This window comes from Vulpes lagopus, chromosome 13, assembly GCF_018345385.1.
Source record: "Vulpes lagopus strain Blue_001 chromosome 13, ASM1834538v1, whole genome shotgun sequence".
Classification (NCBI taxonomy): Eukaryota; Metazoa; Chordata; class Mammalia; order Carnivora; family Canidae; genus Vulpes; species Vulpes lagopus.
In genome coordinates, this window is record NC_054836.1 from 56,373,173 (window position 1) to 56,388,916 (window position 15,744).

The 15,744-nt window shown below is 48.0% G+C and overlaps 1 protein-coding gene and 1 pseudogene across 2 annotated transcripts in view; both read right to left on the reverse strand.

Annotated features, from left to right (window-relative positions):
* Positions 1-375: 375 nt before the first annotated feature.
* Positions 376-2,634, reverse strand: LOC121474924 (annotated as a pseudogene).
* Positions 2,635-3,170: 536 nt separating this feature from the next.
* Positions 3,171-15,744, reverse strand: part of CTTNBP2 (cortactin binding protein 2) — a 143,821-nt gene continuing 131,247 nt past the window's right edge. For both annotated transcript variants that reach the window (XM_041727372.1, XM_041727371.1), the window contains 6 exons: positions 13,874-14,079; positions 13,352-13,534; positions 10,771-10,834; positions 8,730-8,862; positions 7,643-7,741; positions 3,171-4,296 (listed from right to left, as the gene is read on the reverse strand). In XM_041727372.1, coding sequence (XP_041583306.1) covers positions 4,093-4,296; positions 7,643-7,741; positions 8,730-8,862; positions 10,771-10,834; positions 13,352-13,534; positions 13,874-14,079 — 889 coding nt within the window. In that variant the 3' untranslated portion in view covers positions 3,171-4,092. The remainder of the gene's footprint in view (positions 4,297-7,642; positions 7,742-8,729; positions 8,863-10,770; positions 10,835-13,351; positions 13,535-13,873; positions 14,080-15,744) is intronic.

The window sequence follows — 15,744 nt, forward strand, 5'->3', positions numbered from 1 at the left end:
ATCTTCACTATTTAAGACAGAACAATGGGTAACTGCATCTCTCTTCCCAATGTATTTCCATGGTCCTAACACTCATCAGACCTCCTACTCTGCAACTAAACATATTTCTTTATAGTAAAAACCAAACTAACAGAGGATATTTGTTCATTGAATTTGCTCCTTTAATACTTGTGGGATGTTCTCAGAGAAAAATGATCTTGCAAAAGGGGTGGCATAGAATTCAGGAAGTATCTCGTGACTTCAGAGATCGGCTTTCCGACCGTGGGCCATGACTGTTCGTAAGCGGTGGCTAACTCGGGACGGCGAGGGCTAGCCAACTGAACTTGATTTTCAGCTAAGTATTAGCTGCACAGAAAGAAATATGGTGTTTTTGAAAATTCAACCTTGTCTCTCAAAACTGGCTACTTTTCCTAGTTAAGCAGATTTTGTGGAGCTCCTATTTGTTTTCTCTTCTACATAAGCAACTGCAAATAGTCTATTTTGGAGGCCCTCACCTTCAGCTTAACATAGAAGGAAAATGCAAATTGCTAATGTATTTTATAAATTTCCAATTACGTGTCTATCGCTCGTTTCATACACTTAGTTAAAAATCTGATGCTCGTGATAGAGCTGCTGGTATTTATTTGTCAATTGACTATACTTTGAAAAGATGTTGGAATGCCACAAGGGTTGTAAGATTCAGGACTTATTTTAGGGAAGAGGTAACTAGGAACACTTGATTGTGTTACCTTATTTAGTGCTCAGGAACTACTTGCCAGGGTTGTCATGACCCTACTTTACTGCTGAGAAAACTGCATTAAAGAAATTTAAGTAACTTGTCTTAGACCAGACAGGTAATAAATAGCAGTGCTTAATTCAGCCCCAGGGCAGTTTTTTTTTTAATTTGGAATTTTAATTAAGTCCATAAACAGTGACAGGAGAAGGAGGAGTTCTAATGCCGGAAATTACCTGTAGGTGAAGGGTTTCCGATTAGTCCCCTTGTAGTGTGCCGTCACGCAGGATAACAAAGAAGCCCAGTATAGTTTTTCCTGAAGAAGAAAGCCGATTTCCTGCATTCAGTACAGACTTCTCTGCCATTTGCGTGGAGTTTCCACTGTTTACCTACAACTGATTAAAAGGGGCAGAGCGTGGAGCATTCTATTTCCTTCCAGGTGAATTCTTCACATTGCCTGGCTTGTGGAAGTTCTCCTTCCACAAATCTTCTACGACTATGGACCCTCGTAACCCCCAGTCCTCTGCTTTCTCCCCACTGACCTGGACAAATAGGATGGCTTGTTGTGCATAAGAGAGAGGCAGCGAGGCCTGGGAACCCAGGTGGATGCACCAGCTTCTTTAGCTCTGAACCTCCCGCCAAAGGCAGCCCAACAATGCCCGCACCAGGGTGGCAGCAAGTCTTGGAGAGACTCCAGGGGGTGCGTTATGGAGAGTCCTCGCCGTCTAAGCCCCACCCAAGCAAGCTGTGCACCTGGGGCTCGTTTGTGAGTACTTCCCTGCACCCACTCGTGTGTGGCTCGCAGTGACATCGGGGGTGCGAGACCTTTCTCCAAGCTGGGTCCTTGGCTCGTCCTGCGTTCAGAGTGAGCCTCAGGAACCGAGGAGAGTGGAAGCTCATTAACCTTCACAGAAGTCTTGTGAGGGGAGTCGTCCCTTTGAGGTGAAGGTGAGCAGGTAGGCTGCAGGCCCCACAGGCCTCCCACTACCTTGAACATGTGCTGGCAGCGGGGTTGGTCAGCCCCAGGGCGGCTTCCCGGCAGACCTTTGTACCCCGGGGCGCCTGGGGGCTCAGTGGTTGAGCCTCGGCCTTGGGCTCAGGCTGTGACCCCAGGGTCCTGGGATCGAGTCCCGCGTCAGGCTCCCCACAGGGAGCCTTGTTCTCCCTCTGCCTGTTTCTCATGAATAAATAAAATCTTAAAAAAAAAAAAAAAAGACCTCTTTACCCCAAGCCACCCCCTCTGGGCTCCCTTATATTGTATTGACTTTGGAAGATTTTTGGCCACGACCCACAGAAAGCCGTGCCTCGGAGCCCAGCCCGGTCCACGCACGTATAGATCTACGTAGAAACACAAGCCCGCAAACTGTTTCTACTTTCTTTCGTTGACTGACACCGTGACGTACTGTGACACTTCCCATTCCACCTTAAAAAAAATTGTTATGACTAAGTTGATAGAATGAGCCATCAGATCTGTATCTTGAAAGCTGCTGATATAAAAAAAATGCCCTCTAGACACCTTGCCGTCTGCCGTCCTGTTATAAAGAGTGAACACGCTGAACGTCAGTGACGAATCGAAGTTGCATGGGTAAGACCCATGAGCCATCTGGATGATGTGGTTTGAATCTGGTTTTCTCTGGTGCTTGACAGGCTAACGGGATCTTGAGCTTCAGAAAAGCAGCTAATAGAAAACCCAACGCCTACGAGTTCCAAATGGATATAATCCAAGCAGGTGTACGTAAGCCGGAGGAGACCCATCACATCCACCTAAATCTGGGTGTACTGGTCTGAGATTTTGAGAGCGTTCTTCAGGGTCTTTGTGGAAACACTTGAGTGTAGAACCCATTGCCACCAGGGCACTAAGGCTTTGAGTCCAGTGCAAAGGAGTTACTGTGTTGTGGCCCAAGACTAGTTCCCCTGGCCTCTTCCCCCCAGCTCTGTCCCTTGCTGTAGATCTGCCCCCCCCCCCCCCGCACACCTCCCTGTGCAGAGCTCAGAGCTGGACACCCCCCAGGACTCGCCAAGATGAAGCCCAGGCAGGAGGCGGACGCGTGTGGGAGTCGAGCTCTTCCCTGCTAGAAACGTCTTCTCTGATTCGTCCCTGGTGGCACGACCTTAACCGCACTGACTGTACCAGCAGCAAAGTTTACTATATATCAGTGTGCATGTGTGCACGTCCATGTAAAAGAGTGTTCCGGCCAAGGGAGGGCTTCCGATGTTCTCAGAGGCGTCGATGATTCCTGGTATAAAAATCCTACCTTTTGGGGGGTATTTACGACAGAAAAAGATGCTTTGTTTGCTGAACACCTAATTCTTAGAGCTCCGCTTAAATAAAAATGAGACGTTTAACACTTGCCGACAGGGTGGGCCCTTCTGTGAACAGGAGGCGTTCGCCTCCTTCTATAATCAAACACAAATGTGTTGCGTATCAAGAGCTACAGATAGAAACTACAGCAAATTATTTCACTAATTCAGTATTTTATTGGCGTCAAAGCATTTTAACTTTGAATTTGCATATGTAATTTCATTAGTCATTTTCGAAGAAACACTTCCAGAAAATATTATCCACTTTTATCAGTTGTGCTGCTAGAATTAAATAGAAGAGGGAGTTAGCTCTAAATTAATTTATTGAAGCATTTGCAGTTATATCCACTTAGGTACAAAACTTTTTGTAAGAAAGATAACACTTTTATTGCATTATATAATCTCATATTTTTGCAGGAGTCATAATGCAAACTCATAAGCATAAATATACATGATGCAACCAATCAGCAATGTAACCAGTAAGAGATTTAAGATGTAAAACTAGAATTTAACAGGCAAAATACTTAATATGGCTTTTAATGGAAAGTAACTGTTTAGAAATGATTGGTTATTGCCCCATTCTAGTCATTCAAGTGAACATGAAGTCATGGTCTCTATTTAAAAGCCAATGTTGTACATTTTACAACGTGTACGGGGATATGGTTCGTGGGCTTTCTTCAATATACATATATACACATGTACAGATGTACAGTACGCCGACGGTTCTAGTACCCCTGAACGTGTGGATTGAAACTATTACAGTATTTCTATTATAAAACTACTTGAAAAGTTGGCATCACTTCTTGGCTGTTGAAGTTCAATCCTACAGAATCGGAAGGAAAGAAAAAAAAAAAGGCAACAAAATGTCGGTTATAAATACATTCTTTACAAAAAAAGTTGAATAGTGGTCCCGCACTCATACTTTATGTTACAGTGAGAACAGTTTCTTCGTTTAAAGGTATTTACAGCTTGTTGTCCTTGGTTTCTGTGTGGAATCTACACAAGGTAAGCGTGAGACTGTTGTAGGCAGGCCTGTTGGTTTGGTTTTGCGACTTGTTCGGTTTTTTTTGGTGGAAGTTTCAAATCTCTTCTTTTGAGTTGTTGTTGATTTCGGTTTGCCTTGTATTACTGCTGCTGCTGCTTCTTTTGGTGTTCGGGGAACACGGGGTGGCTTTACTTCTAGGAACAGGAAGAAAAGATTTGACTCTTGAAACACCCAACTCCGTCTTGGATTGCCTGTTGCTGCATTCGGCCGCTTGGTGGCTGCTGAGAGGACTGAGCTCCTGCAAGAGAAGGGGCGACAGGTGGGCCCGGGCCCGCGGCGGCAGCCCCAACCCAGGAACCCGGGCAGCGCCGGCTTCTCCCGCAAGAGCGAACAGCAGGCGGCGGAGAGGACGGGGACGGGGGACGGGGGACGGTCGGCAGACCCGCCGTCTGACTTTCACTCGGGCCCCAGGTGGTGTCACGAGACTCCGTGACTCAAGGGCCAGAGTCTGGGACCTTCCTGGGGTTCGAGCCCCGGAGAAACCCTCACGGTGGATTAGGCAAAGCTGCCGTCTCTGTAGGCAGCTCCTCCCCAAATCCACTGTCCCCTAACTTGGGTTAGGGTGTCCTAACTTTTCTGCCTGGGTGTCCCCTAACTCTTCTGCTTTCCTAGAAACTGAACACTGAATGCTCAAAAACCGCGCAGGAACCGTGTAAGAGCTGAGCGGGGACTGCTGGGGCCCCCCCACCCCGGCGCGGTTCGCTCGCGCTGCCGTAGCCGCCAACAGCAGGTGCGCGCCACCCGCCTCCCTGCCAAGCACGGTGCTGCTCGCTCCTCCTCTCGCTGCAGCCAAGCAGGCCCGTAACCATGGAAACAGCTCGACAAAACGATTTAACAGGCAAGGAACTGTGTGGACTCGGCTGGCCATGGAATTTTCTGGGGAATCAAAATGGGACGCCCGGTGAGCCCAGTCCCGACTTGTACTTTGGTCTACAGCACCGGGAAACCCACACGCATCACCTTCACAGGAAACCGCCTGCTGCCATGAAGGCGACAGCTGCGTGGTGCCCGGCACCCATGAGCCGGGGGCGGGGATCCAGACACAGGGTTTGCCTTGGTTGGTGTCGGGGCCCAGAGGGAGGAAAGGGGGTACGTGGCGGCCTCCCGAGGCGAGGGCGGGGGTGCATCCCCGGGGCCGCGGAGGGACGTTCCTGCCACCTGCGCAGCACGGATGGGCCGAGGCAGCGGGCCCACGGGTGTTTAATCAGGGTGCTCAGTGCTTTCGGGGTACACCCCAGGACTTCTATTAGACATAATAGGGCGACTCACGGATGGTGCGCGTATTAAGCTCAAAGGAAACCACTAGTTGGTGCAGAAAGGTGGCGCACGTCAAAAGCGAGTTTTAAGTTCTTAAGGTGATGCTGTTCCGTCAGGGCGATTCATTCATTCAGTATGGGCCTCGCCGCTAGGAGGGTACAGCAGCCCCTGCTGTCCAGCTGGGGAACCCGGGGGGCGGGGGGTGCACAGGGGAGGACAGTGGGTCACATGTAAAAATAAGTTACAGAAGGTGTATCAGCCGCTCCAAAGGTATGTTTAGAAATGGGGGGGCGCACTGCGGACCAACGCCGCCCCGGAGCACCGGGTCTCAGCACGGGCTGCACACCCGGTCACCAGGGGGTCCAGGCTGCACCCCAGAGCAATTATATCAGCACCTCGGGGGTGGGGGAGGCGGAGGGGGAGCACGATGTGGGCACTGGCGTTGAACAACAAAATCCTCCAGTGGATTTCATGATGCAAAGAGGAGACCTTGTGCCTTCGGGGGAGCCTCTGGGCAAACCTCTCAGATTTAAAGAGGCCTGCTCGCTTTTAAGTTAGAAGGCCAGCCCGCCACGGCCTTCCCTTACTGCTGCAGCGCTAAGGGGTGCCGTCGGGACAAAGGTTGTCCAAAGCGATGTCCACGAACCCAGAGAGCTCATACTTTAAAAATAATTACTTCCTGGTATCGGAAGACCCTGGGCATCTAACCAAGAAATGCTAGCCGGGTTATCAGGATCGAAAACAAGCGACCCTGCCAAGCTTCCAGAAGGCCGTCAGGTGTGCTGCTTTGCCCTCTGCTGGTAGGTTCTGAGATCACCTCCTGCTAGCCCTTGCTGGCGGCGGCGGGAAGGGGGAGCGGCTCACCCCGGGGTTCAGGGCTGCAGAGCCGGCGGAGGCAGCTGTCCTGATGCCCCTCCAAGCGCACATTCAGACAAGCCCATGAGTCTCTGTAAGAGCCCAGAGGGTGTAAGAGGACGCACGTTCTGAAAGGTCCCCCACAACCAAGCTGTCCTCGGTTGCTCTGAGCAGAGCCTACGCTCCGTACTCTATTTTGTGGGCAGGGCCTTGGTGTGGCAACCAGTAAGGTCCCATGACCCAGGAATGGGTGCGCAACCTTGACACCTCAACAACGGCAGCTGGTCACTACCAACCAGTTAACTTTTTTTATGTAGGAGAGAGACTCGGCCCCGTGGAGAAACAGTGGCTCGTGGTTCTTCCCGCACTTCAGGGCCTGCCCGTTCCACGAGGAACCCTAAAGAGCGGTCCTGGAGGCCCCAGAAATTGGCTCGGGAGGAAGCGACAGCGCCCAACCAAAAAATATATTCCAGCCAGAATTCGCCTGTTACCTCCCTAGTCTACACAGTTCCCGCCTGCGGAAGGGGTCGGGAGGCAGACATCAGCATAAGCAGGAGCAGAGGGCTCACGCTCCTCTTCCCGGATCGTCCTGGGTATAGATCTTTATTTGGGACCTCGGCCCTGCCGATGCTTCCCACCGCCTTCCCCCCAGACCTAGAGCTCACGTAACACGAACCAGGACGTGCTGAAGCGGTGGGAGAGCAGGGGCTGCAGGGAGCGGGTGACGGATATTTAATAGCCTCACGGTGCTCACTTTAGGATCCTCCTCTCTGCAAAGCCGCCCCCATCCCCGGGTCCTCATCAGCCACCACGGGAGTGGGTGAGAACCGACGTGCACCCCACTCCGCGGGACTTGGTGAGCAAGCCACCTCTCACCATGAAAACCTGCATCCTCACAGCATGAGCACGGGGTGGGAAAGAGCTTTATTGTTTCTGCTCAGCCAGGAGTACCACGCGGGGCCATCTCTCGGCATTTATTAACCGATCATAGAAGTTATTTTGAGAGGTCAACGGAGTCTATTGGAATCCTGGCTCTTGTACTTGCCGTTTTCACTTGTTTTAGGAGGAAAGCGTCTCCCGGAAACCACTGCGTGTTGGGGCAAGTTAAGAAACGACTAAAAAGGACTCCCCCCCCCCCCCCCATGATATATCTTTACATTATTCAGCCTGTTGGAATTCTAAAACGCAGGAAATCTTAAAGGTTCTCAAGTGAATACTTTTTAAAATAGAACAACCGAGACGGAAGTTACATCTGATCTGGTTTTGGCACACAACGCGCATTTCTAAGTCACTCTTCCAAGCTGTTATCTAAACGGTGATCTTTCTAACCCTCGTTGACTACTGAACACACTCCTCTTACAGCTGTGGTTGAAAAATAATTTTGTGATTCATACCGAAAGAAGATCTGGAAAGTGAATTCCACAGCAATCTTTTTTTTTTGTCTCATTTTTGCAGGGAAAATGGGCGCTTACCTTTGGTGACACTGGAATTCTTGGGTTAACACTTGCTGAAAAGGCAGGGCTGTTTCCTGAACTATCAAACCTCCTTAAATCATCCCTGGAGTCAGCAATCTGGAAGACACAATTTAAGGTCACTAGAGAAAATCGGCAGAAGTGTTGCTCGTCTCCTCTGACCCTCGGGAGCTCTACGAGCACACCCTCAAGCCCTGTACTGTTCCCAACAAAGACTCGAAGCCTTTACGTGAAACTACCAGAAAAATGCATGAGAAATAATCTCTAAGGGAGGAGGATCTATTGAAAACACTCCAAAGATGATCAGATGAGCCCTAAGGGGGGAAAAAAATCCATCCTGGCAAAATTGTAAGATTTTAAGTATTACCTTATTTTTCCAGTAAGTCTTTCAGCTCATTTCCAGCGAGATTAGATAAGACTGTCGATTCGCTCTTGTCCCAGAGATTAGGACTGTTCAGATGTCAGAGCTGAGTCTTTCGGTGGAAACCGCACGTTAGAACTACCGTCTTATCTTCCCTTTCAAGTAAGGGCACTTATCAAGGAAGTCGGGGCAAATTCGCTGCAGCTAGCAGAGCCCAAACAGGCTGAGCTCGAGGCTACCGACCCTGCCACTGAGCTCGTGGGTCACTGATTTCTGGGCGTGGGTCTCCGTTTATTTTCACAGCTTAACTATATGCATTGCGTAGGCCACACTCCCTCGGAGGACAGCTGTGGCCGTCCCCCTGTCTGTACCCCAGGCCTGCCGTGAAGCGCGCTCACTGATAGGGCGCTTGTCCGGCAACGTTAGGAAAACAAAAAGGGAGACACAGTGCTGGTGTGATCGGTGCGAATGCCATCAACAGGCGATTCTAACGTGAGGTCCCTGAGGAGTCAGCAAGGCCGTACTTACTAGGACTCCTTCAGTATATGAAAGATGCTGTGGAACAGAGCGCTTCCTAGGCCAGTAAGGAGGGGGTGACTTGGAGCATCACCCACCCTCCTCAATCAGGAAGTTTTCTCCCAGGGAAGGTGTGTCATGATGTGGCCCGAAGAAATCTCTCCTGGGTTGGGGCTGCCCATCCACGACCTCCCCCTTCGTCCCACTTACCTTGCTTATGTCAGATTCAGATTTGCTGGAGCACATACTCTGAAGCTCCTGGACGAGGTCTGCTTCGTCGTCCGAACCCAGAGAGAGCCTTTGTTCCAAATTCAAGGTCAATGACAGATCATTCTCGAGAGACCTAATGCAAAGTTCAGAAAAGGGTTTTTTTTTTTTAAGGTGGGAGCGAGACTCTAGTTTTGGGGGGGGGGATTTGGTGTGGGGTAGGAAAAGGGTTTTTAAATACCCTTTAAGGGGGAAAGGAGAAAAAACGAGTGGGAAATATCAGAGAGGGGGACAGAACACGAGAGACTCCTAACTCTGGGAAACAAGCAAGGGGTGGTGGAAGGGGAGGAGGGCGGGGGGTGGGGGTGACTGGGTGACGGGCACTGAGGGGGGCACTTGATGGGATGAGCACTGGGTGTTATGCTGTATGTTGGCAAATTGAACTCCAATAAAATGAAATTTAAAAATAAATAAATGCCCTTTAAGGGACGCCTGGGTGGCTCAGCGGCGGAACGTCTGCCTTCGGCTCAGGGCGTGACCCTGGGGTCCTGGGATCGAGTGCCGCATCGGGTCCCCGCAGGGAGCCTGCTTCTCCTCCCTCTGCCCGTGTCTCTGCCTGTGTGTGTCTCATGAATAAATAAAATATTTAAAAGAGTTTGAAATGTCATTTGATGGCCCTCCCAGGATTTTGGTTAACTTCCCACTCAGGATTTTATCCTATGGAGAAATCTACCTGCCTTACACCATCCCAGGCCCCTTGCTGTCCCCGTCTCTTCCCCCGTCTCCAAGCCTAGATGAAACCACGCCACGAAACACTATGGGGGAGTGGGGCCGTGTGCTTGCTACCCTGGAACAATCAGGAATTTTAAAGTGGGCTCTTCTCCTCACTAGCAAAGTGGCCATGGGTCATACTTTATTTTCCGGGTTATCTGCATTTACAGCGTTCCTGGGGGAATGACACAGGCTGGCGTATATAATGGGTTTAGCGGTGCGCCTGGCGGAAAGCAGCCTGCGTTAGGCTTCCTTCATGGATCTGTTCTCTACAAATCGGCGAACCTGGTTCTAAATGCTGCTTGTCAAGTGACAGGGCCCACGATTTATCGGGATACAGTGGGGAGCTGTTATTTACATACACGGCCCAAACGTTTCTATTCTACGATTAACCAAATCCTCCTTGTGCCTCAAAATCCGTAAGTGGACACAATTCCCTTAGAAGCAACATGACAAAATGATCACTTAAAACAGCACCTAAAAGCAAGTTTCAGTGTCAAACATCAGTCATCCAAAGCCCGTTTAAAAGTCCACAGATGTAGAATTTTACCTCTTTATGTCGAATGCATTAATCATCAAGTTTGAATAGAAATACTAGCTTCACTTTTTTTAACCTTTTCAAAAACTAAAAGCAAAAAAAGGCTTGATGTGAAGTTAGATTAAGCTTTAGATTTCACGTGAAGGAGAGAATGTGCCACCCCAACGTGTCACTTTGGCACATGCGTTATTTTAATCTGACGTCCATCAAGACCAAGCCCCAGCCGACTCAAGGAAAACCTTTACCTCTCCCTTAAGTACCTAAAAGAATTTAGAATTTAAGAAAGAGCTACCGTCCTGTGACTCGCCCCCTCCCCCTTGGAGCACCAGGTCCTTGGCTCAGGAGGGCACTATACGCCTCGACTGCCCGACTTGCCCTCGAGTCTCCTATCTTTGGGGCTCCCAGACCTATGAACTGAAATTCGTTTTTCTTGTAATTTTTTTTCTTAAATATTTTATTTATTCATGAGAGAGGCAGAGACACAGGCAGAGGGAGAAGCAGGCTCCCTGCGGGGAGCCGGATGCGGGACTCGATCCCAGGACCCCGACCTGAGCCACCCAGGCATCCCCCTGGTCATCTGTCTTATGTCAATTTGATCATTAGACCAACCAAAGAACGGACAAGGGGAAATTGTCCTACCCTTACACATTCACTGGATTTCAGTTTAAAACCGGCATGTGAATGAAGCGCCGGTTTTTTAAAATCTGTATATTGAGAGCCTTAAGGGAAACTTACTTTTGTTTCGACAGAGAAGCATTCCTGTTATAGTTCAGCTGAGATAGAGCTTTAATTTTGATACCTGTGTAAAGAAAAGTGTAATCACTTTCAATAGAATGAATCATTGTCCCTGTGCATCCTGAACTCTGCACTTTGATCTTGTTTTTGGACCGAATCCATCTCTTGAGGAGTGTTTCTCCTCAGGACAGCGGCTGTGGATGTAGCTTCCTGCACAGGCGCTGCTTTTATACATGAACATCGCTAGCACAGATTACCTCTAAAACATGATTTTGAAAAGTTGAAAATAAAAATAGAATAAAGAATGAAAAGTAAATTGAATTTCATACATCCTCATAGACAATCTCTATATAGTTTCTTTGCCCATATTTCTGTCGTCATTATCAGAAAGGGTGACTAGCAGATTTCCCTAATTACAATACGGGTGCCTGGGCTTGGTCCCGACTCCTGAAGCCTGACTTGACATCATGGCTTTTCTGTTTCAGGTCGGGAGAAAAAGAGGCCGTGTCTTTACCAAAATTTATGATCACCCTGTGACTCTCTGTGTAGAATGCAAAGTGGTTTCTATTTTGATAAACAGTGGTGTCAAAAAAAAAAAAAAAACCCAACCAACATCTCTGCAAACATTGTAATATCAAATCGAATTTTTTTGGGGAAAAAGAAAACTTACCTATAAAAAATGAAATATCTTGGGTTGCACAAAATTTTACTAATCTTTTAAACAGGACTTCATGTTTCAAAGGGTGTATCTGATATACCAAGTAGTTCTAAAACTATAAAATTATAAATGACTTTATATTTGATTCTTTTAACATTTTACATAATATTCTGGGTTTGACTTAATGTTGCTTTAAAGTCACATTCATTTGATTGATTTTTGTTCGTCGACTCTCAACTACGCACTGACAATGCTTATTGTTGATGTAATTAATTGGCTCAAGCAAGAGGCTCGTCTTAAACCCTACAGAAATCGTAATAAACTTGGAAATGATAGTGGGGAGCCTGGGTGGGTGCTTGCTATCTGAGGGCTTAGGTATTACTCCCTGCCCATGGGATTAGAATAGCACGGAGAGAGGAAGACACCGCTGGCCTCGCAAGGGACAAAACGATGGACTGCAGCTCCCCGTGTTTCTAAGAGAGGTGACAGGGACAGCCAGCCAAGAGTTTCTGACCCTGTTTTGTTCCCTGGAAATGGAGAGGATAATCTTCCTCTTAGAGTTCTCTGGCATTACACATAGGGATAAACAGGTGGAAGGTATAAGCCTCGCTGCTGAGGTCACTTCGGGAGTCTACACCACAGTAGGGGGCTGACCTCTAATAACTTTACTCCCTGAATCAAACACTCTACCTCTGGGAAGTAATGGCAAGCTCTTAGGAAATGTCATATTATAAATACATAGCAATCACCTTAAAAAGGTGTAAAAACTCATTTTCTTCAGTGACTTTCCATTCAATCATTAAAAAAAAAAAATCACAGTTTATGGACACTTGGGGTAATTATAAAACTCTAGCATGTATTAATATTAAGCCCGTATTTTGTTGATTTTTACATAGGAGATCACACTAATGAACAAAAAATTTTCAAGATTTTTTTTTTTTTAATTTTATTTATTTATGATAGTCATACAGAGAGAAAGAGAGAGGCAGAGACACAGGCGGAGGGAGAAGCAGGCTCCATGCGCCGGGAGCCTGATGTGGGATTCGATCCCGGGTCTCCAGGATCGCGCCCTGGGCCAAAGGCAGGCGCCAAACCGCTGCGCCACCCAGGGATCCCAAATTTTCAAGATTTTAGGCCCAGTCTCTTTCTATAGCAACTCTGCTGCTATAAAGTTGGCCTGAAATTCTACATAACAGAATTTGTTGGGGGTGGGAGGGGCTCCTGAAGACCCAAAATTAATTACATGTATGAGAAAACCACAATGCGCCTATGAGGTTGGAACATCTTTTCAAAATTACTCAAACATGGATTTCCTTTAGGTAAGACAATTTGCATAATTACCGATTACCCTATTATCAAAGCCAAACGGTGTATGTCTAACACCAGAGATAAATGTGTTTATTCTTGTTAGAATGAAAACTTACATATTTATTTTTTATAGAGGAAGTTCCACGAATCTGTTTAATAATTTATGAGAATGTAAACCCTAAGAGGGCAGGGATTTTTGTGTTTTTTTTTCTGCTCTAGTTGGCAGGGTGTAAAATAGAACCTGACACATGGTACAACATATGAAAAAAATGTGTAAAAACGATTGACTCACAAAGGCCTTAAATGGGGTATCAAATAGATCTCTATACATACTTCAAAAAATTAAAAGGAGGAAACTATGCCAAAGCATAACTGTTGCATTACATAGACTTAATTGTGGTTGCCACAAATAAACGATTTCCCATGTACGGGGCGCTCCCAAATATTTTTGGAAATGTACCTACTACACCCTGTTCATTCCATGAAAATATGAATTGAAAGACTCAATTTTGTCGAATGCACAGTGGAAAGAAAAGCAAAAAAAAGCACATTTGCCTTCGGCAAGCAGACGAGGAGCGCCCGCGGTCCTCCAGCCGGCACGGCGGCCTCACTTACCTCCCTCGCTCAGGCCCGGCCTATTCCAGGAGGGTGGAGAGTAGCGGCCGGACTTCTTGCGAGGACTGGTGCTCACTCTTCTCCAGGCACCACTCTCTTTCTTTCTGCTACAATGGTTGTAACTTGAGACTATAGATAAAGGGAAACCTCCTCCTTTGAAATCAGCTGTATGCTGGTCCAGCTCTGAAACAACACAAATCGTGGTTTGCCAAAAAAAAAAATAAGCGGGGGGGCAGCGATCGTGCAGTTTCATCGTCAAACAAAATGTAAGCACTGCAATTCGCCAAGAAACACTCTCCGGAAGTCACGGCTGCGCCGAGTTCCCCAGCAGGGGTGCTGTGACCCAGCGAGCTTTCCTTGGAGATCCGGGATTACCGAGCCGATGGCTAAGAAAAGAGGGTGCTCTGGGGCAACGGTGTGACCTGTACGTTAGGGCGGAGACTATTTCTTTGCTCACGAAGAGACAAAGAGGCGCCCCCTTCGGATGCGGAGCCCCACGCGGCCCGGCGGCAGCCCGCCTACCTGCTGTCTGCAGGGGACAGCCGTGCAGCACGGCTTTGTTGAGCAAGATGCTGAGCGCAGCTTTGACCACGGCCTGCTGTCCTTGGCTGGGGTGGCTCTTAGCAGCTGTCACCCCCAGGCCGGGCGGTCTTTTCACAGAGGCTCTTGACAATATTGCTTCTTGAACCCTGGGCGCGATGATGGCGTTCCACAGCTTAGCCATCCACCTTGCAAAGAGAAGGGCGGTTCGCGGTTAGGACACTGATCACACCACACCGGGTGGACCTGGAGATCATGGAGAAAGCGTTCGCGTCTCTACACTCCTAGGTCGTTTTGAGACACATGGAATCATCCCATGTCAAAGATGTTTGGCTTTGCCTCAAAAATACAATGTTTTGCAAATGAAAACGATTTCTGTAGCTCTTTCCTTTCACCTTGTAAGATCATCGGGAGCAGGAATCAACACTTAATCAATGCTTTTTTTTTTTTTTTAACAATCAATGCTTAATCAATGCTTTTTTATGTATCAACGCCATACATGAAATACATGGAAGGAAAGTGAAGTTACAGGCAAAAGTCCAGAAAAACAATTTCCTGGGGATCTATGTCTAAATAGCTTAAACTTATCTGCCATAGGACCTTAATAAGATACACATATTTGAATATTTCTGAGATTGGGATGGATCTTATAATCGGTGGCAAACTTGACCTGTCCATCCACCCCACGGCTAAGGCTCGGTGTCTGCACACGGGGACAGGTCACCAGCCGTCTCCTCGTGTGCCCCTTTGCGGTAACAGCTGTGGCACTGAGACTACCCAAGTTTGGGGCATCTGATAGCAATTAAAACTCTTTCAAAAAAAGATTACACTTTGTTGAGACATGAAAAACAAGACAAAACAAAACAAAACAAAAAACCCCCAAAACAAAAAAAACCACCACTTGATTCAAGGCTGTAGAAACCTAAACCCCATCTGTGGGTACGACAAAGTTTCCAAAGCTCTTAGATGTCGGCATGAGCCTTTCGAGACTGTTAAAGCTTTTACCCAGGTATCAGGCATGGGTCTTTTGTAAGCTTCTCTGTTAATGTCTAATGATACATAATTCAAGAGAAAAAAACTCTATCATAGGAGATTACAGACAACCTGGTGTTCTGTACCAGGAGTCGGACTTGCACAGGTCCTCCTAAAGGTGCTAAAGGGGTGAAGATGATAAGCTTTGGTTTAAAAATAAAACAAAACAAAACAGTGCTTCCTTAACGTGGCTGTTGGGAGATAATCCCCTCGGCACTTGCACACATCTAGCGTCCACTTCCGTTCCAGACTATCTTTTCAAGGTGAGCGTGCGTATGGCAAACAGCCTTGGAGGAGAATGAGAGCCAGCGTCTCCTTCTGGAGCAGGAGGCAGATCTGTTTCCTTACTGGGATAATAAAAGTGATGTTACCTTCCAGGGCAAAGGGTGGGCACACTTGCTGGCACCCTCCTCCAGGAGCTTGGCATCCAGGGGCCACTGTGCATCACCCCCAGGGACCTGGGACGGGGATGCCAGGCCGACCTGCCCACAGGTGGGGCACAGGCCGGGGCTGCACAGGGAGTGATGAAGCCCTGGGCCTCTCACCCAGGGTCGCGCCCCTCTGCAGCCCAACTGCTTAGCTTGCAAGGAGGGTAAACGGCTCGGGGCAGAGCCTCGCCAGCTGTTGCCCGGGGCTCTGCTCCAGTTAGGAAAGGCCCAAATTAGCTCCTAAGAATCTCGAGACTCCGGCTGTGAAAAAAGCTTATGTTTAGTTATAATACCGATGAAGAAAGAGGTGATCGTATGAATTAATGTGTTAGACCAGAATTCCTCCTTTTCCGCAATTAGCGGTTATGAAACGGACAGTGACAATAGCGAAGA